The sequence below is a fragment of the Panthera onca genome, chromosome C1 (genome assembly GCF_046562875.1).
Source record: "Panthera onca isolate mPanOnc1 chromosome C1, mPanOnc1 haplotype 2, whole genome shotgun sequence".
Taxonomy (NCBI): domain Eukaryota; kingdom Metazoa; phylum Chordata; class Mammalia; order Carnivora; family Felidae; genus Panthera; species Panthera onca.
Window position 1 is genome coordinate 1,258,536 of NC_138346.1, and position 24,821 is coordinate 1,283,356.

At 65.5% G+C, this 24,821-nt stretch overlaps 1 protein-coding gene across 25 annotated transcripts in view; it reads left to right on the top strand.

Annotated features, from left to right (window-relative positions):
* The window catches only part of KIF1A (kinesin family member 1A), a 96,882-nt gene that overhangs the window by 27,382 nt on the left and 44,679 nt on the right, over positions 1 to 24,821 (top strand). For 11 of the 25 annotated variants that reach the window (XM_078450637.2, XM_078450636.2, XM_078450638.2 and 8 more), the window contains exons 3-17: positions 6,338 to 6,414; positions 7,061 to 7,240; positions 8,017 to 8,082; positions 8,562 to 8,740; positions 9,780 to 9,891; positions 11,138 to 11,215; positions 11,920 to 11,985; positions 12,509 to 12,526; positions 17,683 to 17,758; positions 19,262 to 19,340; positions 19,703 to 19,845; positions 20,293 to 20,319; positions 21,651 to 21,862; positions 23,640 to 23,719; positions 24,016 to 24,091. In XM_078450637.2, the coding sequence (XP_078306763.1) occupies positions 6,338 to 6,414; positions 7,061 to 7,240; positions 8,017 to 8,082; positions 8,562 to 8,740; positions 9,780 to 9,891; positions 11,138 to 11,215; positions 11,920 to 11,985; positions 12,509 to 12,526; positions 17,683 to 17,758; positions 19,262 to 19,340; positions 19,703 to 19,845; positions 20,293 to 20,319; positions 21,651 to 21,862; positions 23,640 to 23,719; positions 24,016 to 24,091 (1,469 nt within the window). The remainder of the gene's footprint in view (positions 1 to 6,337; positions 6,415 to 7,060; positions 7,241 to 8,016; positions 8,083 to 8,561; positions 8,741 to 9,779; positions 9,892 to 11,137; positions 11,216 to 11,919; positions 11,986 to 12,508; positions 12,527 to 17,682; positions 17,759 to 19,261; positions 19,341 to 19,702; positions 19,846 to 20,292; positions 20,320 to 21,650; positions 21,863 to 23,639; positions 23,720 to 24,015; positions 24,092 to 24,821) is intronic. The other 14 variants (XM_078450642.2, XM_078450644.2, XM_078450645.2 and 11 more) reach the window with 2 other exon arrangements.

Genomic DNA, 24,821 nt, shown 5'->3' on the forward strand with positions numbered 1-24,821 from the left:
GGCCGGTCGCCGGGACCCCCCGACCTAGAGAATGCATCTCTGAGTCATCGTCCCCAGAGGCTGGCTGCCTGTCTGGCGTCTCCCCAGTGTGAGCTGAGGGTCGGTTCAGGGGCCTGCTTTCCTCGCGGCCAGAGAAGGTGCTCAGGAGGGTGACTCTCACCTTAGAGGTGGGAAGCCAAGAGCTGTACAAGAACTGGGACCCCTGGGTGGGAACCACGACCCCTGGTGGGAACCGTGACCCCTGGTGGGACCTGTGACCCCTGGTGAGAACCGTGACCCCTGGCGGGAACTGTGACCCAGGGTGGGAAGGTGACCTCTTGGGTGGGAACTGTGATCTCGTGGGTGAGAACCGTGGCCCCTGGTGGGAACTGTGACCCGGGGTGGGAAGTGACCTCTTGGGTGAGAACGGTGACCCCTGGTGGGAACTGCGACCTCTGGTAGGGGCTCTGGCCCAGGGTGGGCAGTGGACACCGGCCCAAGGAGCTGACAGGGTCTGTCATGTCAGTGTTGGATGACCCAGGACTGCGGGAATGACTATGGGGGTCCCTGCTCACACCTGGGCCAGGCCTGACCAGCACAGTCACCACCTTAGACAGTAGCTGAGGGTCTTGGTTCACAGGCAACCAAACCCTGTAAGAACCTACAGAATAAACAGAAAGAACAAAACATCAGAGTCGGACCCCTGTCTCCCCTGGAACTTGGGAGTGGTCTGGGACAGGATGGGATGGGTGTCACGGAAGCAAATGGCTGGAGGAGATGATGGGCCGTGGGGGGTGAAAACTCTGACCTACCTCTGGCCTGAGAGACAGAGAGAGAGACAGAGATGAAGAGACAGACAGGGAGGGAGAGGCGTGTCAGAAGAATGGATAATCAGGACACTTGCTTTGGAAGCTATTTTCTATTTTTTTTTTAACATTTATTTATTTTTGAGACAGGGAGAGACAGCATGAACGGGGGAGGGTCAGAGAGAGAGGGAGACACAGAATCCGAAACAGGCTCCAGCCTCTGAGCTGTTAGCACAGAGCCTAACGCGGGGCTCGAACTCATGGACTGCGAGATCATGCCCTGAGCCGAAGTCGGATGCTTAACCGACTGAGCCACCCAGGCGCCCCTGGAAGCTATTTTCATTTTCAGAGAAAACAAAGCAGTGATGGTACTGATAGAAAGTGCTAGAAGCCAGGTCAGAAGCGGGGGTGAAGGCTGAGGAAACCCAGAGGCAAGGAGAGTGCCCTCCAGCCCTTAGCACAGAAGAGCGTGTCTGAGGAGCGGGGTCAGAGGGCAGGACGGGCTTTATTCCTGGCCGCCCCGGGGCAGAGCTGCGCAGGTGGGTGGACACCCACGGAGGCGGGGTTTGGGCGGCCACCTTGCCAGTGTCTGTGGGGCCTACGAGAAAGGGTGGGGACGATGCTCCGCCGGGTAAGGCTGTGCGAGGCCTCGAGGGCCAGCAGAGAAGTGTTGAGCGGGGAGCCACTCTCCCCAGTGATACACCGGGTGGGCTCCGTAAGTGGATTTGCCCAACGGCATCCAGTGCCAGGCCGTGAGTGTCAGGGATGTGACATATTTCTCGAACCTCAAGACTAGGTGTGCACAGGAGATGCCATGTCCCTAAATGTACCCCTTGAACCTCCATCGTGAGGCGCAGATTAGAAGCATTTAGAGGTGAACTTAATTTGTCGTCCCATACTCACTGCCTGGATGAACAATACCGTTCACTGGAACATTCCAAAACTAGTAATTTTGTGAGCCAACCAAATCGTACGCAGCGTATGCTTCTGTGCCTACGTGGCAGGTCTGGTGTAGGTTACTCAGGGGTACAGAGGTCCTGTGAGTACCCCCACATCCCCGCTTTACGTAAGAACAGACTGAAACTTCTGGAAGGGTTTGCTCTCTTCTCTCTGAGTCCCGGCTATACAGAGGAACCCTCAGGATTGGGGGCCCCCCACCCCTGCCCCCGTACCCCTGGGGCCCCGAAGCGAGGCTGGGCCTGGATCTCAGCGTCTCTTGTGTCCATTTCAGACTGGCCTTCATTCCTGGACCCTCTGCACCAGTGGGAAAATTCATTTTCCCAGGAAAAATAAGCTGGGATGGAAATTATTTTCCCAGAAACCAGAAGTGTGAGATCAGGCTGTCCATGGGGCTGGCTTCCTCTGAGGCTCTGTGAGCATCCGTTCCTGGCCTGTCTCCTGCCTGTGGGGGCTGCCAGCGGGCCTGGGCTTGCCTCCGTCCTCACGTGGCCTTTTCCCTACGTGTCTGCTTGTCTGTCTGTGCTTTCCCTTCTTATAAGGACCCCGGTCACTGAATGTACGGCCCACCCTAATCTGCATGATCTCATCCTAACTAATTACACCTGCCAAGACCTTTTTTCCAAAGGTCACTTTCTGGGGTTCCAGGTAGATGTGAATTTGGGGAGGACGCTGTTCACCCAGGACACTGCCTCTGGAGCAGGAGGCCATGGCAGGGCTGATCATCCAGGGCCTGCCCCCAGCCCTGCCAGGCCCCACAAGCCCACACCCAGCCCGACCTTCCCGCCTCCAGCCCTCCTCCTGGATGCTGGTGAGCTGGTCCTGGTGGGCATCAGGCAATGCACCGCCATTCTGGATGGTCCGCTGGAATATTCCGGACCCTTCTCCTCTGCTCATAGTGGTCTTTCTCCCAAAGGCCTTTGTCAACCAGCAGCCCTGTGCACAGACCCAGGTGTTGCAAACACCTAATTCATCTAAGTCAGCCCCTATTTGCCATCACTGTTCTAGAATGTTCTTGGCTCCAAATAGAGTGAAACTGGGAACAGAAGGCCACCAAAGGGAACTCGGCAGTGGCTGAGGAGGCAGTGGTGCTGCTGCAGGCCTGTTCATGGGAGGAACGGCTGATGCGGTGTCAGGGAGGAGCCCTGGGACAGCTGCCTTCTCCCCGGGATGTCTGCCACCCGATAGGGTCACCACGGCTGTTCCGCTCACAGGGTCACAGTGGTGACCTTGTTTGCTGTCCCCACGGGGATGAGGACTGTTTCCGAGGCACAGACGGGGAAACTGAAGCTCTGTGAGGGCCTGTCATCACGTGTGGCCATGCAGGAAAGTGGACAGGGGGCCCCTTCATGCTGTCAGCAAGCGTGTGCTGGGCATGAGCTTCCAGGCATGTGTCCTCTCTCTCTCTCTTTCTCTCTCTCTCTCTCTCTCTCTCTGTCACACACGCACATACACACTCACCTACCTGCTGGCCGATTTACATGGAACAAGTAACAAGTACTCTCCCCACGGAGCCCTAGGGGGGCAGGACAGAGGCTCTTACCACCCTCAGGGGTGATGTTCCAGCAGGGAGGCGGACCTTGCACACGTGGATGAGGGCTGTGCCTTGCAGAATCAAGAGGGCACAGTGATGGGGTGCAGAGGGGCTAGCCAGGGTGCAGGGGGCTGGCTGGGATGCAGGGGGTTGTCCAGGGTGCAGGGGGATGGCCGAGTGCAGCAGGGTTGGCCGGGTGCAGCAGGGTTGGCCGGGGTACAGCAGGGCTGGCCGGGGTGCAGGGGGTTGGCCGGGGTGCAGGGGGCTGGCTGGGGCAGCAGGGCTGGCCAGGGTGCAGGGGGTTGGCTGGGGTGCAGTAGGGCTGGCCGGGTGCAGCAGGGTTGGCCGGGGTGCAGGGGGCTGGCTGGGGCAGCAGGGCTGGCCAGGGTGCAGGGGGTTGGCCGGGGTGCAGGGGGCTGGCTGGGGCAGCAGGGCTGGCCGGGTGCAGGGGGCTGGCCGGGTGCAGCAGGGTTGGCCGGGGTGCAGGGGGCTGGCTGGGGCAGCAGGGCTGGCTGGGTGCAGGGGGCTGGCCGGGGTGCAAGGGGTTGGCCGGGGTGCAGGGGGCTGGCTGGGGCAGCAGGGCTGGCCGGGTGCAGGGGGCTGGCCAGGGTGCAGGGGGTTGGCCGGGGTGCAGGGGGCTGGCTGGGGCAGCAAGGCTGGCCGGGTGCAGGGAGCTGGCCGGGGTGCAGGGGGTTGGCCGGGGTGCAGGGGGGCTGGCCGGGTGCAGTAGGGCTGGCCGGGTGCAGCAGGGTTGACCGGGGTGCAGGGGACTGGCCGGGGTGCAGGGGCTGGCCGGGGTGCAGGGGGGCTGGCCGGGGTGCAGCAGGGCTGGCCAGGGCACAGGGGCTGTGAACCAGATCAGATGGCCACGGAGCCTCCTTGTCTGTCGGGAGAAGGTGAGGAGGGGGCTGTGCCGTGCGCGAGGAATGCCAGCGGCCGGGTGTGGGACTCACTGTTCCCCGAGGCCCCGCCGAGGTCCCGCTCCATGAGGGTGGCCCCCTCCTAAATCCTGCACGTTTGAGGCAGTGGGCTGCTGGTAAGCCAGCTCGCTTGTGCACATGCGCTCTCACGCTCACACACACTCTCACTACACTCTCACACGCCGTCTCACACGCGCTCACACACGCACACTTGCACACCCCCCACGCGCTTACACGCTCGCACGCTTACACGCTCACACTCTCCCACACACACCTGTCGCCTGACTCACGTGGTATAAATACTCTCCCCTCGGCTAGTTTCGAGCTGCAACGGTCTGACAGCAGGCTCACAAAAGTCTTCAGTGTTTGGCTAGAAGGGGCCCAAGCAGCACACGCTGGCTCGCGGGGCCTGAGGTTGCAGGGACATTGAGACGGAGACGAACGGCTTCCGTTCCGCCGCTTCCTCCCGGCCGTCCCTTCCCCGTTCCAGCTGCCCCCTCCCCCACATGTCTGTCCCTTGCAGGCGTGCACCCCGGGCGGCTCTCCCGGGACTGTGTGCTCGTTGGAGGGGCCCCAGCCCCCCCAGGCTTGGTGGGAGCCCGTCCCCGGCTCGGCGAGCCCCCGAGGATCCCCCTCCCTCCTCCCTCCTCAATCCCAGACAAGGAGAAACTCGAGACCCTGGCAAAGGAAGCTGTTTCTCCGGCGAAATCGGCTGTGTCTGGGCACGCAGGGGGTGGGCGGCGGGGACGGTGTGCCAGGTGGGCCCGGGTCTGCCCAGGGAGCAGGGTTGGGGAGCGGGCCTGTCCAAGGACCCGGGATAGGGGTCAGGGCCTGTTTCGGGAGCAGGGTAGGGGGGCCAGGCCTGCAAGGCTGGGAGGTGAGGAGCAGAGGGGACCGGGCCCCTGCCGCGTGAGCCATGGGAGGCCTAGCCCGGACTTTGCCTGGGGGGGGGGGGGGTGGCGTGATTGTTGTTTCCACGGCACTGGCATTATCTGTGCTCGGGGTTCCGGTGGCTGTGTCCCCAGGTCCCAGCAGGAGTGGACAGCAGGACAGCCTGCTCTCCTTGGCCTTGCTCCTGGAGGCAGCAGGGATGTGACCCCCTCGAGGCCCCGAGGACAGCGCTGGGGTGGTCAGTCACCTGCTCCTTCCTGCTAGCTTCCCCAAGGTGCTGGTTATCTCCCGGAACTCCTCAAACCTGGGGTCTGGGTCCTAAAGCCAAGTCAGCCCCGGGGACAGGGCTTCAGGGGATGCCCGTGCTGGGAGCAGGCCCGTCAGCCAGAGCAAGTGGCCCCGGGGGCCTGCCCGCACAGACCCCCGGCCCCAGAGTCCTCCGTCAAGGTCAACGCAGACCTCAAAGGTTCAGATGGTGCTCCGGTAGGCAGCGGGCGGGGTTGCTCAATGGGGGTGGAGGCCTCAGTCCCTCCTGCCTGGCCACAGAGCAGTCACCTCTTGCAGGCCTGGGGCAACGGGGGCAGAGCAGGCTTGGGTCGGGGGCCACTGGGACGCGTGGCAGGCACCGGCTGGTGTGTGACGGCACCAGCACGCATTCGTGGCCTCGTTCCCAGGGCTGCCTCTGGTCAGCCCGGGGTGCAGCCCGCTGCGGGGGCGGGGCGCGCACAGGACGGCACCCGGGGGCCCGTGAGCGCGAGCCTGGAGGGAGCCTGCAGGCACAGGCCGGGAGGAGCAGGCGGTGGAGGCTGTGATGGGGTGCCCCAGCGGGGACAGCCAGGGCCGCACACAGCACACGGGAGCCACATGGGAACGACAGGGCCCGGAGGAAGCAGAGCACGACCGTGCCGGGCTGCCCAGCCTGCCCGGCCTTCTGGCTGCTTCCAGGGCACGTGTACGCGGAGCGGATGTGTAAGACCCAGAGGGGTGGGCGGCGAGGGAGGCTGGACCGAGCGGTGGGGGTGGGCTGCAGGCTCCACCCGACAGAGGAAGGGGGCAGACGTGGCTTGTCTGCCTGGAATCGGAGCCCTGGCCCCATCCCACTGGGGGGGGCTTGTCTGGGGCCAGAGGCCACCGAGGACCCCACCTCCCTGCCCTGGGTACCTCTCTGGTGGGTATGGACCACATACTGGTCGTCTCTCCCCCGGCACAGCATTAACTGCCACGCCTGTTCCCCCCCGCCCCCTCCGCAGCCATCATTAACCCCAAACAGCCCAAGGAGACACCCAAAAGCTTCAGCTTCGACTATTCCTACTGGTCACACACCTCGGTAAGCCCAGGGCTGGGATCCAGGGGGGTGGGCCGCAGTCGTGTGGATGCTTGCTGTGTGGGCCTTAACCAGTCCCTTAACCTCTCTGAGCTCCTGACCTGGGACATGAGGGTGGGACAGGGGAAGGAGCCAGCGGCACCTGCCCGGGGGGGGAGGGGCCTACCTCCTCAAGTCCCCGTGTGCTTGAAAGGTCACCCCGAGCAGTGACAGGCATGGTTATGGTAATGCCCCGGACCTGCCTAAATAATCCTCTGTTGGGAGAGCATCCGGCCGCCGTAACCGATCTGTGGGCTCCCAGGGCCTCCAGCCCCACCGCTCCTCATTCCCAAGGCTGCCAACCCCGCCTTGATTTTGAGCCTTATGTCCCATGCTCCTGCCTCGGAGCCTTCACACAGGCAGTTCCCTCTGCTGAGACGCCCTTCCGCCCCGCCAGCCCCTCCCAACCCCTCCCTCAGGAAGCTGCGCCCCGCCAGGCAGGATTAGAGGATTAGGTCCCCCCTCCGGGGCGTCTGAGCGCCGGGGCGCGGGGCGGGCGTCCCTCCCCAGGGGGAGGCCTCGGGCTGCGAGGCGGGTGCTCGGAGAACGCAGCGGGCTGAGCCTCGGGCGCACCCGGCCTCCTACAGCCTCGCTCCCTGTTGTCTTGCAGCCGGAGGACATCAAGTACGCGTCACAGAAGCAGGTGTACCGGGACATCGGCGAGGAGATGCTGCAGCACGCCTTCGAGGGCTACAACGTGTGCATCTTCGCCTACGGGCAGACCGGGGCCGGCAAGTCCTACACCATGATGGGCAAGCAGGAGAAGGACCAGCAGGGCATCATCCCGCAGGCACGCGGGCTGGGGCGGGAGGCCGGGGGAGGGCAGCACGGGCAGGGCTGCAGGAGCCCAGCGGGGAAGGGCCGGGCAGGGCGCCCCAGGGGAGCAGCCTCGGAGAGAAGGGGGCCAGGAGGGGGGGGACACTGCGAGGCGGGAGGGCAGGGCAGGAGGGGCGGCGTGGGGCGGACCTGCTCTGAAGAGGCTGGAGCCCCAGGCCCTGCGGTGGGGGGTGCTGAGGGGCAGAGCCCTGGCCGTGCCCCCCGGGTCACATCCGTAAGACAGGGCAGTCGGGAGAGTCATTGTCACGCTGACCCTTCCCCCGGGAGCTGCGGAGGCTGGCGGCGGACAGGGAGAGACGCCGGGGACAAGGGGTGGCCTTTGGTTAACTGCAGGCTGAGACATGGATGACTCAGGGGCCCTGAGCTGCTGGGACCCCGGTCAGGCTTCTGGATCTGAGCTGGTCAGCGCTTGACCTGGTCAGGGCAGGAGAGAACACCGGGTAGCCTGTAGCACGGGGGACCCCAGCCCACCCGGTGGAGACAAGGACGGCACGAAGAGCGTAGGAAGGGATCACAGATGGTCCGTGGGGACTCCATGACTTAAGCAGAAGACAGCCGCTCTTTGGCTGCAGGCCTTTTCAGTGCCTTTGAGGTGGACTGTTATTAGCAAGAGGGGCCCAGAGAGCGGCGTCTGGCCTGGGCTCAGGCTGCCCACAGCACCCCGGGGGCAGGGCTCCAGGAACAGTCCCATTGTCCCCATAACCTAACGGTGTGTTCTCGGCCCTATAGCTCTGTGAAGACCTGTTCTCCCGCATCAACGACACGACCAATGACAACATGTCCTACTCCGTGGAGGTAGGGCTCCCCGAGCGTCCATTCTTCCAGCACAGCGGGGGGCTCGGGCGTGGACAGCGGTGCTTTTCTGCTTTAAAGCAAGTCCCCACCACTGGTCTGTGCCGTTGGCTCGTCCCTCCCTCGTGCATGTGACACCCACACCGGGCACGGGAGCGAGGGGCGGTCCTCTGCTCAGCAAGTCTCACTAAGTAGTTGCTCCGGACCAGGGGCAGGGACAGATGTCTCAGAGCCGCGGGACCTGGCTCTGCCATGGCCGCGGTGTGTCCACGTCGGACGAGCCCCAGGATGAGCGCAGGTGGGGGGGACCAGCAGGAGGTGGGCCGACTTCCCTGTGCACTCACTGCACTCACCTGACCCCTGCACTCGCACATGCCTCCCCCTGCCAGCAGGTGGCCCCCACACCCCTATCCCAAGAGTCCCTGGTAACGGCCCTGCGCCCCCACCTTGGGGGGCCCTGATGGTACATCTCCGCCCTGCAGGTCAGCTACATGGAGATTTATTGTGAACGCGTCCGTGACCTCCTGAATCCCAAGAACAAGGGCAACCTGCGCGTGCGCGAGCACCCGCTGATGGGGCCGTATGTGGAGGACCTCTCCAAGCTGGCCGTCACCTCCTACAATGACATCCAGGACCTCATGGACTCAGGGAACAAGGCCAGGTGCACGCCGGGGGCTCGCCCTCCCCCAGTTCTCTACCCTAAACGCCGCCCCCCCCCCCCACCGCCATTGTGAGTCTCCCTGAGGAAGGTCTGCTCCTGGGGCACCCGTCGGTTTCCCCGTGGGGTCTGTCCAGCACCCCTGTGGAGGGTGGACCCCGTGGGCCTGAGGCCATTGAAGGGCCAGCCTGGGAGGGGCCTCCAGACCCCCACCCTGTCACCTCCACAGGGGCTGCTCCTCCTGGGGGGGACTGGCATCATCTGTGAGTCTCCCCGGGGTCCTTCCCTGTGGGCAGCTGCCCCGTTGGGCCCAGTGGTCAGGAGGCTGTGAGGCCCGGTTCTGCCCGCTCTGCAGGGGGCGTAGGTGGGGGCCTGGGGGCAGGGTCAGCCATAAGGCACTGCTGGCCACGGCACTGGCGGCACTGCCCCGGGGGGGTCTGCCCGGCTGCTCACGGAAACGGTCGCCTTCTCTGCCGCCCAGGGACACCCCCACGGTGAACGACCTCACGTGGGTCAGAGCCCCGCAGGAGCAGGGTTCTGGTGAGGCCTGTCCCTTCTGTGGGCTGTCAGACAGCGAATCCCCACCAGGGACACGTCCTGAGGTCCCGGCAGGTCGGCAGCCCTGGGACCAGCCCTGCAGCTCCCCTCGCGTTGCCTTGGGCTCTGCCCCCAGGGGCCTGCTGCCGGCCCTGTCCAGACGGGGACCGAAGGGACAGAAGGTGGGCGCCTCCTTTCCCTCCTGGGCGGGGCCTTTCCACATCTTGGCCCGACAGGGCCCCCTTCCTGTTTCGTGAGTGCTCCTGGGCTCTGCTGACCCCTGTCACGGCGCCCGAGTACCAGGCTGGAGCTGGTGGCCGGGAGGGCGTGGGCCCTGTTCGCACTGTGACGGGACACGCAGTCACCACCAGGCTGGGTAGGGCAGCCCCGGGAGCCCTGGGAGAGCCGATGCCCCGTGACCTGGTCCAGCCGGCTAGCACCGTCGGCGACTCTCCTGCCCGACCATAGGACGACAGGTAACCACGTGTGGCTTCCGTTCCCCCAGGACCGTGGCGGCCACAAACATGAATGAGACCAGCAGCCGCTCCCACGCTGTCTTCAACATCATCTTCACCCAGAAGCGCCACGACGCGGAGACCAACATCACCACAGAGAAGGTGAGCGTGGCCTTGGCAGAGGCGGGCCGTTTGGGCGGGGGCGCGGGTCAGTCCCATCAGGCGGGACGAGGAGGCCAGGGAACCACCGGCCTGCGAGGCTCGGACAGCGTCCTCACCCTGGGCGCCAGGCCCTCACCACCCCCTGCTTAGCGTGGGCCTCCGAGAAGTTGGCCGGCCTGCGGGGCCACCTCGTCTCGGTATTTGGCACCGTCTGGGCGTAGAAGGGACTGACGGTGGAGGGGCCGTGGATCCGGGGTCTGCGTCCTGCCGGGTGGGTTTGGTGGAGACCGTGGGGGCTGAGGAAGGGTGTCCCCACGGCCGCACCGCTGAGGACACCGGTGGCCCTTGGAAGCAGAGGGCCGTGGGTGGAGTGAGTGCCTGTCACGACGGTGACCGTGGGCCCCGGCCGACTGGCAGGAGAGTGGGGGGCCCCGGCATCCACAAGCACAAAGGAGAGGCTGTGGTCTGAGCACCACCCCGCCCACCGCCCCTGGCTCCGGATGCCTTTCCCACGCGCCTTGGCGTCCTCAGGGAACCCGGGTAGGAGCACTGTCCCCTGGGACCTTTATCTGGACACGTGGTCTCCATGCCCCGGAAGGGGCCGCAGGGCAGGCTCAGAGCCTCTTCCTGCCCATCGGTGGCCCTGTCCCTTGGGGTCAGGTTTTCTCTGTGTCGCCTCCCCTGACCCACTGTCCAGCCCTCCTCCCCGGGGCGCCTCGGCCGCCGCCTGGTAGGCAGTGCTCTCTCGGGCAGCGGGCAGCCCCCCAGGGTCCGCATGTCCCGGGGAAGTTTGCCACACTTCGTCGCCGATCGCGCCAGGGTCCTCTCAGCCTGGTACCATCCTCCCAGAGATGGCCCAGCAGAGAGAACGGAGCCAGAGCCGGGTTCGGATCCCACCGCGGGTGATGAGCCCATCTGTGGAAAAGGGGGGCAGGACACATCTGGGGAGCTCTGTGGGGGTTCCGTGCGAGCACGTGGAGAGCCCCGCACACCGAGGGCGGCGTCTCCACAGCATCGCGAGTGTTAGGGGTGAGGGGCGCGCAGCCTCTTGGGGAGGTGGGCTTTGAACCCCAGGCAGAGCCTCCGGTGCGCTGCGAATAGAGGGAAACCGCGGGGTCTGAGACCGGCGGACCCCCGAGGCAGGGCTTGTTCACGGCCCCTCAAGCGTGCGCCTCAGGCCTCGGAGGGGGCAGGGCGCCCCCTAGCGGCCTCGAGCGTCTCCCGCATTCGACACGTGCCGTTTCAGGTGAGCAAAATCAGCCTGGTGGACCTGGCGGGGAGTGAGCGGGCCGACTCCACGGGAGCCAAGGGCACGCGGCTCAAGGTAGGGGCCAGGCCACCATGCCTGTGGACGGCGGCGGGCCCCTCCACGCCTCGCTCGTCCGGCAGGTCCCGTCTTCCAAGCCTGGCCTGCTCCAGGGCGGGCCGGGCGGGAGGGCCCCTCTTGGGGAGCACCGCCACCCGGGGCGAGCCCGGGCAGGGAGGGCAGGGGGCGAGGGTGAGGGCGTGGGAGGAGGCCGGTAGCCAGAGGGCCGCGCCCAGCACGCTGGCTTAGTGGTCAACGAGGACGGAGGCCCTGGCGGGAAGGCTGGGCCCCGTGCGGGCCCTCGCAGGACCCCGGCCACCCGTGTGTGCGCTTTCCCGCCAGAACCCAGGCTGCGAGGCGGACAGTCTCTGGTCAAAGCGGTCCTTGGTGTCGGGGAGGAGACTTTTCATTTTCAGCCTCCCTTTGGCGCCCGCCGCTACCTGGGGGACGGGAGGGGGCCCTGGAAATTGTACCAGCGGGGCTCGTGTGAGGTGTTCTAAGGACTCCCTGGGGGACTAGGACAACCACTGGGCGCGCCGCACCCCCTTGGCCAGGGTGGGCCTCTGAGCAGCTTCTCGCCAGAGCCTCCAAGGAGGCTCCAAGGAGCCCCGGGATTAACGGTCAGGGCTTGGTGGCCTCAGACCAACGTCACGCGGGTCAGGCCCCATGGGATCACGCTGGAGCACGAGGTTCATGAGGCTTCCTGTCCTCTCTGCACACAGGAGGGAGCCAACATCAACAAGTCCTTGACCACGCTGGGGAAGGTCATCTCTGCTCTGGCGGAAATGGTGAGCCAGCTTTGGGTTTCTGGAACTAGGCTGATGGCACGGATTGCGGAGGTGGCGCCCTGTCCTGCCTTCTGTGGAGGATGCCGGGGGCCTGTCATACCTGCCCCGGGCCCTGTCTCTGGCAAGGAGCCCGAGGTTCAAGGGAAAGCCCGAAGGTGTGAGGGGTGTGTGTCGCTAGGCTGCAGATGGGGTAGTGATCCCTGTTACTCCCTGGAACCTCAGTTTCCCTACCGGTATTGGCCACTCGAGACACCCCGGCCTTTGTTCAGAGAAGGACGAATCTTACGAGGCCCTGCCCTCCTGAGGTTGTTAGGGGTGAAGGAACCCGAGAGGTCGCGCTGTCGTTCGGCCGGCCGGGACCCGGGTGGCCAGCAGGGGCCAGGTGAGGAGGGATGGACCCCTGGCACGTGCTCAGGCCTCTCCTGCTCCTTTGTCCTCTGGAGCCTGCCAGCAGTCTCCTCCCCACACACCTCGCGTCCCCGGGCTCGCCCCAGGTCCTCAGACTCTGTCTTTTCTTTTCCAGGACTCTGGGCCCAACAAGGTAAGCCGCTTTCTTCGGTTCCAGGGGGAGGAATCTTCCTCCAGGGCAGGGTGGGGGCTGGAAGCAAGGAGCTCCTTCAGCTCCGGTCCTCCTGTGAAGGTCTCGGTCGTGAGAGCGCTCCTTCATTTGCGCACCCCACAGGCAGACACATCGAGCCGGCGCTGAGCCGGGCGCTGCGCCGGGACGACGCAAGCCTTCCGGGGCCACGGCACGATGGGGGACGTAGGCGTAGAGACGTGGACGCGGAAAAAAATAATTACGAGTCGGTGTACGTCTCGTAAAGGAAAAAGATGGGCTGTGAGAGGGACGCGCGAGTGAGATGGCCTTTAGTCGGGGTGGCCGAGGAAGCTTTACACGTAGTTGTAAGGCTGAGACATGAGGAGCGGGGAGGAGCCGGCCCTGGAGCCGGAGAGCCCGGAGTGAGGTGCTAAAGTGGGAAAATGGTGGCTTGTGTAGGAATTGTGCGTGAGGAGACGTGAGGAAGCACGAGGAACCGTGTGAGGGAGTGAGAGGCGGCGTGCGACGAACTGTGTGGGGGGAACCGCGCGAGGACACGTGGGAGGGATCGTGAGGACACGTGGGAGGCACTAAGCGAGGATCTGAGAGGAACTAACCGCGGAGACGGTGCGAACGTTTGTGGGGAACTGTGTGGACGACTGTGCGAGGAACTGTAAGGGAAGCGTGTGCGGAAGGCTGCACCGTGCGAGGAACTGCGAGAGGAGGTGCGTGAGGTGGGCGGGGCAAGGATGGCACTTCCGAGGGGATCGTGAGGAACTGGGTGGCAGCTGTGCCACACCGTGTGCAGGACTGTGTGAGGAGCCGTGCGAGGAAGCGTGAGGAACGAGCACGGCACTGTGGAACCGTGTGACGGACCGTGGCAGGGACCGGAGGGAATTGAAATCGTGTGGGAACGCGTAACTGTAACGGTGGGAGAACGCGTGTGAAGCCGCACGCAGAACGACGAGCAAACGTGTGGACTGTGTGAAGAGCTGTGTAGAACGGTGCGGGGAGCTACGTGGACAGATATCTGTGCGAGGAAACTGAGGAACTGTGTGGAAACTGTGAGGAACCACGTGAAGATCGCGTGAGGAACTGAGGAACCGCGGGAGGAACCACGAGAGGAACCGTGTGAGGAACCGCGTGAGGAACCACGGGAGGAACCGCGGGAGGAACCGCGTGAGGAACCGTGGGAGGAACCGTGTGAGGAACCGCGTGAGGAACCGTGGGAGGAACCGTGTGAGGAACCGCGGGAGGAACCGTGTGAAGAACTGCGGGAGGAACCGTGTGAGGAACCACGTGAAGATCGCTTGAGGAACTGTGAGGAACCGCGGGAGGAACCACGAGAGGAACCGTGTGAGGAACCGCGGGAGGAACCGTGTGAAGAACTGCGGGAGGAACCGCGGGAGGAACCACGAGAGGAACCACGAGAGGAACCGCGTGAGGAACCGCGTGAGGAACCGCGGGAGGAACCGCGGGAGGAACCGCGGGAGGAACCACGAGAGGAACCACGAGAGGAACCGCGTGAGGAACCGCGGGAGGAACCGTGTGAGGAACCGCGGGAGGAACCGCGTGAGGAACCGTGGGAGGAACCGTGAGGAACTGCGGGAGGAACTGCAGGAGGAACCGTGAGGAACCATGGGAGGAACCATGTGAGAAACCGTGGGAGGAACTGTGTGAGGAACCGTGTGAGGAACCCCGTGAGGAAACGTGAGGAAACATGTGAGGAACTGCAGGAGGAACCGTGAGGAACCGTGAGGAACCATGTGAAGAACCGTGGGAGGAACTGTGTGAGGAACCGCGGGAAGAACCGTGTGAAGAACCGCGGGAGGAACTGTGAGGAACCGTGTGAGGAACCGCGGGAGGAACCGCGTGAGGAACTGCGGGAGGAACCACGAGAGGAACTGTGTGAGGAACCGCGTGAGGAACCGCGTGAGGAACCGTGGGAGGAACCCCGTGAGGAAACGTGTGAAGAACTGCAGGAGGAACCGTGAGGAACTGTGGGAGGAACCATGAGGAACCGTGAGGAACCACGTGAGGAACCGCGGGAAGAACCGTGTGAAGAACCGCGGGAGGAACCGTGTGAGGAACTGTGTGAGGAACCGTGTGAGGAACCCCGTGAGGAAACGTGAGGAAACGTGTGAGGAACCGCAGGAGGAACCGTGAGGAACCGTGGGAGGAACTGCGGGAAGAACCATGAGGAACCGCGGGAGGAACCGCGGGAGGAACCGTGGGAGGAACTGTGAGGAACTGCACGAGGAACCGTGTGAGGAACCGCAGGAGGAACCATATGAGGAACTGCGTGAGGAACCGTGTGAGGAACCGTAGGAGGAACCGTGTGAGGAACCACGAGAGGAACCGTGGGAGGAACCGCGAGGAACCGCGGGAGGAACTGCAGGAGGAACCGTGTGAGGAACCGCGGGAGGAACCGTGAGGAACCGCGGGAGGAACCGCGAGGAACCGCGGGAGGAATCGTGCTGGGGGTCGGACATGCCGTGTCGGGAAATCTGTGGGAACCGCCTGCGAACACATGTGGAGAATTGTGAGAAACGGTACGTGGACCGCGTGAGCCGCTGCGGGACTCGGTGTGAAACAGCGTGGGGGTGGCGTGAGGGATCTCTGAGGGGCTGCGTGGAGGGCTGCTGAGGGACGGCGGTCTGCGAGAGGCACCGCGTGGGCAGCCTCCGGGGATCCGTGTGGGGAGTTGTCCGGGGAACCCGCGTGAGGAAGCGTATCGAGCGGGGAGCGACGCGTGAGACGCCGCGAAAGAACCGTGAGGAGCCGGGCGGGGGCCGTGTGGACAACGTGAGCGACCGCGCGACTGCGGGCGGGCGACGGCCCGAGGCGCGAGGCGCTCCGGGGAGCCGTGTGGGAGGCTGTGGGGAAGCGTGGGGAACCGTGTGAAGGACCGAGAGGAACCGCGTGAGGAGCCGGATGCGGACGTGGCGGCACCACGTGAGGCAGTGTGACGAAGCTCGTGAGGAGCGGCCTCGGGACCGTGGGGGGAACTCTCCGCGACAGGGCTGTGCGAGGGGTGGCGGGGTGCGGGGGCAGCTGTGGGAAGCTGTCTGGGGAGGCGCACGGAGAGCGGCCAAGACTGCGTGAGGGATGGTGCCGAGCTACGCGCGCAAGTCCGCGGGGCTCGGGGCTCGGGCCTGGGAACGACGGAAGGACCGACACGAGGAGCCGCGTCACGAGCCGCGCGACGAGTGGCGCGGACGCGCGCGGGGCGCCGTGGGAGGGAGGGGCGAGGGGCCGTGAGCTCATCCGCGAGGCCTCCCGGCGGCTGCGGGAGGAAGTCGGGCAGGAACTGTGCGAGCAAGTCTCTGAGGGCCGGGGCCTGGAGCAGGGCGCGCGGGGACACACCGCCGTGAGGCCAGGAAGCCGGCGAAGGCCGGGGGTCTGACGCGAGGCCCGGGAGCCCGCGTCGGGCACCGGTCGACTGCGGCTCAACGGGGAGAGCGGACGGGTTTCGAGCGGGGCTCGCGAGGTCCCATTGGATCCGGCCCGCGCTCCTCAGGCCGCTGCGCCAAGGGTAGACCGGGGCCGGGGGGGTCTGGCGCGGCAGCCGGGAGGACGGAGGTCGGCCTTGCGGAGACCCAGGCGCGAGATGAGATGACGGGGGCTGGGAAGGCGGAGGAGGAGGGGGAGCAGGGGTGGCTCTGGGAGGTGCGGGAGCGGGAGCGATCGGGGGCCGCGGTGAGGGAGCGGCGGAATCGAAGGCGGCTCCGGGGGTCCTCGCCGAAGGGCCCGTGCGACCGGAGGGCGTCTACCGTGGAGACGAGGAACGTGACGCATGTGGCCGGGGATTCGGCCTCGGGAATTAAATAACCGAAAAACGAGGTAGAAACGCAGTCTTCGTCCGTCGCGTTTCGAAGGAGAACGAAAGGCCCCGGGTGCCGACGAGCTGCCGTGAGATGGGCCCTCAGACCCGCCCTCAGCGAAGCCAGCGCGGCCTTTCTGCAGGCTCCGATCGCGCGCCTCAAGGGCTTCCACAGCTAAAAACGATTTTTTCGTGCTTATTTAGTTTTGAGGGAAAGAGACACAGAGCTTGAGCAGGGGAGGCGCAGAGAGAGAGGGAGACACAGAGTCCGGAGCAGCTCCAGGCTCCGAGCTGTCGGCACGGAGCCCGACGCGGGGCTCGAACTCAGGAGCCGTGAGATGGCGACCCGGGCCGAAGTCGGACGCTTAACCGACCGAGCCGCCCCGGCGCGCCAGGAGCCCTCTGAGATCTAGGGGAGCGCCTCTTGGAAATCAGCCTGAAGAACAGCGACGGAGGAGCCTGTGTCTAGAGAAAAGGCACAGCCCTCGTGGTGGCGCCTGTGCGCGTCTCCCGGGAGGGCTCTGGGGGACAGGGCCGTGTCCGGTGGCCTCTGCAGGGGCTCAACAAATACTTTCAAGCAACTGTGTGCATGAACGAGGAGACGGTGGGAAGTGACTGGGTGCCCTCGGTCAGTGGACTCCCTCGTCCCATCAGCGGCGTCCCCGGGGAGCGGTCAGCGGTCTCCCTCGGTCAGTCCGTAAGCAGCGTCCACGGGGCGCGGTGCCCAGCGGCCGTCGCGTGGCCGGAGTCCGGGTTCCGAATGTCCTCTATCTGCCGTAATGGAGGAAGAACGAGGCACGGGAGCAGGCGAGGGTGTGGAGGACGCTTCGTCCTGGGGCCGGGGGGCGGGGGCAGGAGCGGCTACCGAAGGAGGGGCCTGTGCCCTGGACTGCAGGGCAGGGGAGGGAAGGTGAGTTCAGTGAGGGAGACACGTGAGCGACGGGCGTGGGCGGAGGCCCGCGTTGTCACGTAAAGCAGCGGGGCCTTTGCTGTTTAGTCAGCGGGACTGACGGTGGGGCCCGAGGAGGGGGCGGTGGGCTCAGACCGGCCCTTCTGACGGAGCAGAGGCGGGACACGCGGCCGTGTCGGGCTGCGTGGCCCAGACGCGCGACGGGACAGACGAGGGAGGAACCCGAGGGATGTGCCAGCAAGTCTGCTCCCAGCCCTGAGCGCAGGCGCCCGGGGGCAGCACCCTGGGGTTCCGGTGGGGAGAGGCCCCGCCTTCCACACCAGCCTTCGGTTTGGGGGACCCACCCACAGACCCCGTGCTTTGCCCTTCCAGCTCCCTTCCCTTCTGGCGGGCTCAGGCTTCACCTCGAATGTTCCTCCCCCACAGAACAAGAAAAAGAAGAAGACCGATTTCATTCCCTACAGAGATTCCGTGCTGACCTGGCTGCTCCGGGAAAACCTAGGTGAGGACTCTCGGGGTCGCCTATCCCCCGGGTTCTGACTCCCACCCTGGGCCGCCGTCCTGCCCTCCCTCCTGGGGAGGGGCGTCCAACCACCGGGAGGCCCCTCACCCTTTCTGGGCTGAGGTTGAGGCAGACCTGGGGGATCCTTCCGGAGGGCCCAGGCTGGTGGCCAGCGAAGGGCTGAGGAAAGCGAGTGCGGGGACGCAGCATGGCCCGCGGGGCCACAGGACACACGCCTGTGCCGCTGCTCCCGCTTTAGGCCTGTGACACCCGGACCACGTCTCCCCACCCCCCGCCCTCGCGGGGACTCCGCGATTCTGGGGAGCCCTGCTTGCTTGCCGGGCTTTTGGCAGGTGCCACACGTCACGCCTTCTCCTTGAGTTCTGAGCCACCGAGAGACAGACAGGGAGATGGAGACTGAAACGTTCCCAGTCCCCATCCCTTCGCACCCGAAAACAACCGTGGGGGTCCTCCCTGGCTATGTTTACGGCTCGGGAGGCCGACACCCAGGAAGGTACACTGAGTCACGGGCTGACCCGATGAACGTAGGCAGCTGGGATCTACAGCCTTCCTCAGCTCCACGGCTGTGGTGTGGGGGCCCCGGCTGGCTGACCCTGCACCCCGGAAGCAGTCTGGCTGTTCCTCAGCTGAGACTAGCGATGGGCGCCACCTGGGCGCTCCGGGAGGCAGGTGAACCCCACCGAGAGCGGATGGTATGTGCCGGGAATACGTTTCTTCACCCGAGGCCAGGAAGGAGGCCTTTGCCACAGGGCGGGGGCCGGCCCCAGGGTCGGGAGAGGGGGAGCCCCCCACAGCCCAGCCAGGAGCCCGAGCCCTTTAGGCTGTCGCCTCACAGTTTGTGTGGGGGCCACACCCTGGGCACATGACTCCCGGGACACACGTCCCTGAGGTCACAAAGGAGAGGCCATCGGTCCCAACCCTGAGCACGGACAGGCAGCCGTCCCAAGGGCTGCCCGGGCCGCTGACCTGACCGCGCCGACGGCCCAGCCCCCGCTCCGCTCGGGGCCTGCGAGTGATCCTTCGGCGTCTGAACTGAAGTCGAACATCCATTTCCTCGCGCAGTGTGTTACCTGATGCCGGGCTCCGCGCTGCCCCGGGCTGGGAATCTGACCTTAAATACCGAGAAAAATATTCCAAATGAGGAAGATAGAAGTGAAAGAAATCATTGCACCTGGAGTTGAATTGAAATGAACGTTGACTCTCTCAAGAAATTATCCTGACCGTGAGAGGAAATGCTCCTCTCTTCAGTGTGGGGAGGGAAGACTGGTGGTTGTGAAATAAACCCAAATTCGAGCAAAGCACTCTGCAGGAGAAAAATGACCGAGGTACCCGCTGCGGTGATGAAGTCAGACCCCCCGTTCCCACAGTTGGCCCGTGACGCAGTTTACCTCTCTGAGCCTTGGCCTCCCCAGGTGTACATGCAGGCGGGGAGGGGCAGGAGGGTGGGGGGAGGACCCCCGCGACCTGGCCTTCTTCCCGCAGGCGGGAACTCCAGGACGGCGATGGTGGCGGCCCTGAGCCCTGCAGACATCAACTACGACGAGACTCTGAGCACGCTGAGGTGTGTTCTCCAGGGAGGTGGGCCCCGTCCCCCCCAACCCCGGCAATTGGACTTGCTTGCGCGTCCCCGGGACCACAGGCACCGACGCGAAGGCCCCGCCACGGGGAGAAGATACCACCCTGTCCCTGCTCCTCCTGGGGACTCAGTTCCCCCGAAAGGGGGCAGGGTTAGGTGATGCCCCCTGTGGGTCTCTGGCCAGTGGCCCCACTGACTCCAAGCGGCATGAGCCCCTGCCCTGTGTCGCAGCCCCTGGGTCCCCGCTACTGAGGCCCTCCCCACCGCGGCTCTGCCCCGGGCAGGGCTCCGGGTGCCCTCGGGCCTGCCCGGCACGGGCACAGCCCACAGTTCCCTTGGCCGTCCAGGTACGCCGACCGGGCCAAACAGATACGCTGTAACGCCGTCATCAACGAGGACCCCAACAACAAGCTGATCCGTGAGCTGAAGGACGAGGTGACCCGGCTGCGGGACCTGCTGTACGCCCAGGGCCTCGGGGACATCACCGACAGTGAGTGTCTGTGCCCGCCTGTCCTGGGCAGGACAGCCGGGCCAGAGTGGCCTCCCTCCTTGGGACGGCCACCCGCTCGCTGGCTGCGGCCCGGCCGGGACCGGTCAGGCGGCCTTTGTGGCCTTGCCACCGGAATCCTAGCCCTGCTCTGAGTCCCCGTGCGAGGCCCCCCCCTGGCGGGAGGCTGGGGTTTCTGTCCTCGACCCGGGTGGACTGCATGGTTTGGGTTTGGAGCTGGCCCAGGCAGGCCATGGACGTTTTTCCCGGAAGCCACATGGGCATGCCGTGGGCGCGGGGGGTTGCAGCGGTCTCCGTGCGTCCCCCGAAGACCCCTGCCACCCTGTCGGATGCCCGGCCTGCGACCGGCGTGCCTCAGACCCTCTGGAGACAAACCTGTTCTTCTGTTTCTCTGTCTCTCCTCCTCCCCCACGCCTCCCCTCCCCATAGCCAACACTGTGCCCGGAGGACCCAAATGTGTGTATCCCCCTCACTGCTCTCCGCATCCCCGCTTCTGTCCCTGCTCGGCGGGGCGTAGGGCAGCACGGTGGGGTGTAGGGCAGCATGGCGGGGAGGGGCCCGCCCAGCCCTCCTCTGCCTTCCCCTCTTTCAGGGGCTGGGGACAACAGCCGTCTTGTTCGCAGACACCCTCTAGGTGGATGCAGGCCATGCTGCCTTGTGAGCCTGTGTTCCGGGTTCAGTCCCATGTCTGTGTGGGAAACTGAGGCCACAGGGAGGCCTGGTGCAGTCGAGGCCCTGCCAGGCCGGAAGTGACTGAACTCGGCCTGTCTGAGCGCCCTGCAGTGCCAGAGGCCTGGCAAGCTCGGAATGTTAGCTAGCACCGGAGGGCCGGGAGAGCTGGAGGGCCCGCCGAGGCCCGGGGCCTGTCCCCTGGCTCCCAGCTCCGGCCTCCCCCAGACCACACCGCACACACCTTCCCCTGGAAGCGCCCGTGTGCCCTTCTGGCCTTGGGCCTGGCTCCCTGCGGCATGGACATGTGGTTTGGTGCCTCCCCGACCCAGGGGCCGCAGGGTGCCCTCGGTTGCCCCAGCGCCCCGTGCTGTCCTATGTTTGCCGCTGCTCTGCTGTGTGTCTGCTTCTGCCAGGAGGGCTCTGGGCATCTCCCATACCAGGGGTGGCCTAGCTCAAATCCCAGGCCTCGGGCTCTCTGGGCACCCCAGTGCCAGGAGACCCTGGTCCCAGAGCAGGCTCTTCGGGGTGCAGGAGTAACGTGCTCCCTAGGGGGTTCCCAGTTCACCTCTCCTCCAGGGTGTTCTCGGGGCAGATTCCTGTGCCCGGTGGGGCTGGACAGTTAGCACAGCGCAGTCCCCGCAGCTGGGGGGTGCATGGCCGACCAGGCGGGTGACGGGTGCCAGGGGTGGGCGCCCACGGCAGAGAGGATGAGGACGGGTGTCGGGGCCCCGGGCGTAGGAAAGCCGCAGGGCAGCGACAGCACAGGGTGGTAGATGGGGTGGGGGGTGCGGGGAGGCCGCTCCCGGACAGAGGCTGCCGGGCGGCCTGGGAGCAGGCTCAGGGAAAGCAGACGGGCCTCGGGGCCGGGCAGGTGCGGAGGGTAGAGGCGCTCGAGCGGGTGCCGGGGTGGTGGGCGGGCTCGGGGGGCTGCGCCCTGACGGGGCGGTGGTGGGCAGCCTTGCATGTGCTTGTGCGGCGCTGGGCCCCAGGCTGCACCCGCCGGCCGCGTCTGTTTCCTGCCTCTCTTCACCTGCCTCTTGCTTTTTCCCAACTTGGTCTCTCTTTTCTCTCCCTCCCGTCTGTCTGCCCGCCCTCTCCTTCCCTTCCTCCCATAGACGTGTCCGACCTTGAGAACAATAACCGTAACCGTGGCGGGGCGGAGTTGAGTCCAGCCCCTGACAATCTCTCCACAGTGACCAACACCCTGGTGGGCATGAGCCCCTCGTCCTCGCTCTCGGCCCTGTCCAGCCGCGCCGCCTCCGTGTCCAGCCTGCACGAGCGCATGCTGTTCGCCCCAGGCAGCGAGGAGGCCATCGAAAGGCTGAAGGTGAGGGCTCGGCCGGCGGGGACGCCACCCCCGGGGGGGGGGGGGGGGCACGGGGGCGGGCCCGGGACCTCTCCCGCTGGCCCAGCCGTGCTAACGGCACGGGGTGGGCCAGCTTGGAGGCGGAGCGGCCGCACGGATGGGTGCAGGGTCTGGGCCCCACCCCCGGTGCCCCCACCGGCGCCCAGCACCGAGGGGTCCCCGCCTGCTGAGCAGGGCAGGCACGGGTCCTGGGGGTTCTGTGCTCACACCTGCTCGGAGTGTTCCCCTGGCCCGCAGCGGCCCAGCGGCGGGCAGGCTGCCTTTTTGTTTATTGGCGTTCCGTCAGCGGATGACTGGGGTGCCGGGCTGTTGGGGCTGGGGGGTCCAGGCCTCGGAGACAGAAGCACAGAGGCTGGACCGTGGCTGGCGTGGGGCACGGGTGGGGCAGGCTGCCCACCGGGGGGGCAGCTGGGAAGGTAACCGGGAGCTGGTGCGGATGTCGGAAGTGCTCGTCCCCTGTCCCGGCAGCGGCTGAGAGTCACCTGTGCCTCGGAATCAGTTTCTCGGTGTCCGCATGTGTCTCTCAGTGTCCCTGCATGTCTCTGAGTGTCCCCACCTGTCTCCCAGGGTCCCACATGTCTCTGAGTGTCCCCATGTGTCTCCCAGTATCCCCGTGTGTCTCCCAGTGCCCCCGCGTGTCTCCCAGGGTCCCCCTGTGTCTCTCAGTGTCCCCACGTGTCTCCCAGGGTCCCCACGTGTCTCTCAGTGTCCCCACGTGTCTCCCAGGTCCCCACGTGTCTCTCAGTGTCCCCACGTGTCTCCCAGTGTCCCCACGTGTCTCCCAGGGTCCTCACGTGTCTCCCAGGGTCCCCACGTGTCTCCCAGTGTCCCCATGTGTCTCTCAGTGTCCCCACGTGTCTCCCAGGGTCCCCATGTGTCTCTCAGTGTCCCCACGTGTCTCCCAGGGTCCCACATGTCTCTGAGTGTCCTCATGTGTCTCCCAGTATCCCCGTGTGTCTCCCAGAGTCCCCGTGTGTCTCCCAGTGCCCCCGCCTGTCTCCCAGGGTCCCCCTGTGTCTCTCAGTGTCCCCACGTGTCTCCCAGGGTCCCCATGTGTCTCTCAGTGTCCCCACGTGTCTCCCAGGGTCCCCATGTGTCTCTCAGTGTCCCCACGTGTCTCCCAGGGTCCCCGTGTGTCTCCCGTGTCCCAGGTATCTCTCGGTGTCCCCACGTGTCTCCCAGGGTCCCACATATCTCTCAGTGTCCCCACATGTCTCCCAGTGTCCCCACGTGTCTCCCAGGGTCCCCATGTGTCTCTCAGTGTCCCCACGAGTCTCCCAGGGTCCCCACGTGTCTCCCAGGGTCCCCATGTGTCTCTCAGGGTCCCCATGTGTCTCCCAGGGTCCCCATGTGTCTCTCAGGGTCCCTGTGTGCTTCCCCATGTCCCAGGTATCTCTCAGGGTCCCCGCATATCTCTCAGTGTCCCCACGTGTCTCTCAGCATCCCTGCTTGTCTCTCAGTGTCCTGCGTGTCTCACAGGGTCCCCATGTGTCTCTCAGTGTCCTCGTATGTGTGCGTTTCTCTCCCTCCAGGTTTATTTTGCCGTTTCCTCTACTGTCTGGCTGTGTCTGCGGGAGAGACTTGTGTCCTTGGACACGTTAGCTCCTCAGCCCTTCACCCTGACCTTTCAGGCATTGTGCCGCCTGACCAGACTGGGGATTGGGGTCTTGGTGCCCTTCCGCCTGGCCTCCGCTCCTGGCACAGATCCCTCACCTCACTGCTCTTTTCCGCTGCCCAGGAGACGGAGAAGATCATAGCCGAGCTCAACGAGACCTGGGAGGAGAAGCTGCGGCGGACGGAAGCCATCCGGATGGAGAGGTGGGTGGCGGGGAAACCGAGGACTCCAGCGCTGCAGCCCGGGCCCCCGCTCCTGGCGGTGGCCATGCCCTCTCACCCGGTGACTCTTGCCCCGTCACCAATGGCCCCACTGACCTGATCCCTGATCAGGAGACCAGTCCCTCCAACTGGACACCTCAACTCTCTGACCGGATGGGACGCCACCCGGGCTCCGCCTTTGGGCCGTGTGGCCAGAGCCCACGGCCGACTGGTCGGTTGGGGGCCAGGCAGGTCCTGCGGCCTCGAGGCTCGAGCTGACCCAGACGCTGTCCCCACAGGGAAGCACTGCTGGCCGAGATGGGCGTGGCCATGAGGGAGGACGGCGGCACATTGGGTGTGTTTTCTCCAAAAAAGGTAGGTGCTCTTTCTAGCTCTGGGGTGCAGCCCTGACTGGGACAGGGCCGGGCGGCCCACAGCCCTTTGTGAGGTGTCAGCTCCTCTGGGAGGAGAGGGGACAGGTCCAGGCACCGGGGGCCACGCTCGCCCACAGCCACACCTCCCCAGTGTGGGAGACACCCTCTTGGAGCTCAGCCAAAGTCAGGTCTGGCTATCCCAGCTGGCACTCAAGTCTTCTCCCGCCCGGGCCCAGCTCGCTCACAGGACCTGGCCCCGTCACTAGGGGGGCCTCCAGAGCACTGTCCTCCTCAGTAGCTCAGGTGGGGCACAGCATGAGCGTTTGGGGAGAAGTTGTCTCTGATAATTCTAGGACCAGGCCCCCCACCCACCCCAAAGAATGCCAGAGCCTCGAGCCCTCAGGAGCTATGTTCTAAGCCGGGGAGCCTCCAAGGAGGTGGTGGCCGTGTGTTCTGACCACAGCTCCGGACTCTCTGGGCCCTGCCCTCGATACTTTGTTAGTGAGGAAGGTCCTGCCCGCCTTCCTGGGAGCATCTTCGTGTGGCTGGCCCCTCACCCTGGCTCTGTCTGGGACGGCGGATGCTCTGTGCCACCAATGCCCAAAGGCAGACACACATGGAGCCCCCACGGTGCCGTCGGGGACCCTGTGGGAAGAGATGTGTGGATGCTGGTGTGATGCGTGCATCGGCCAGGTGTCCGCTCCTTGGGGACAGGGACAGGCTCCTCGGGC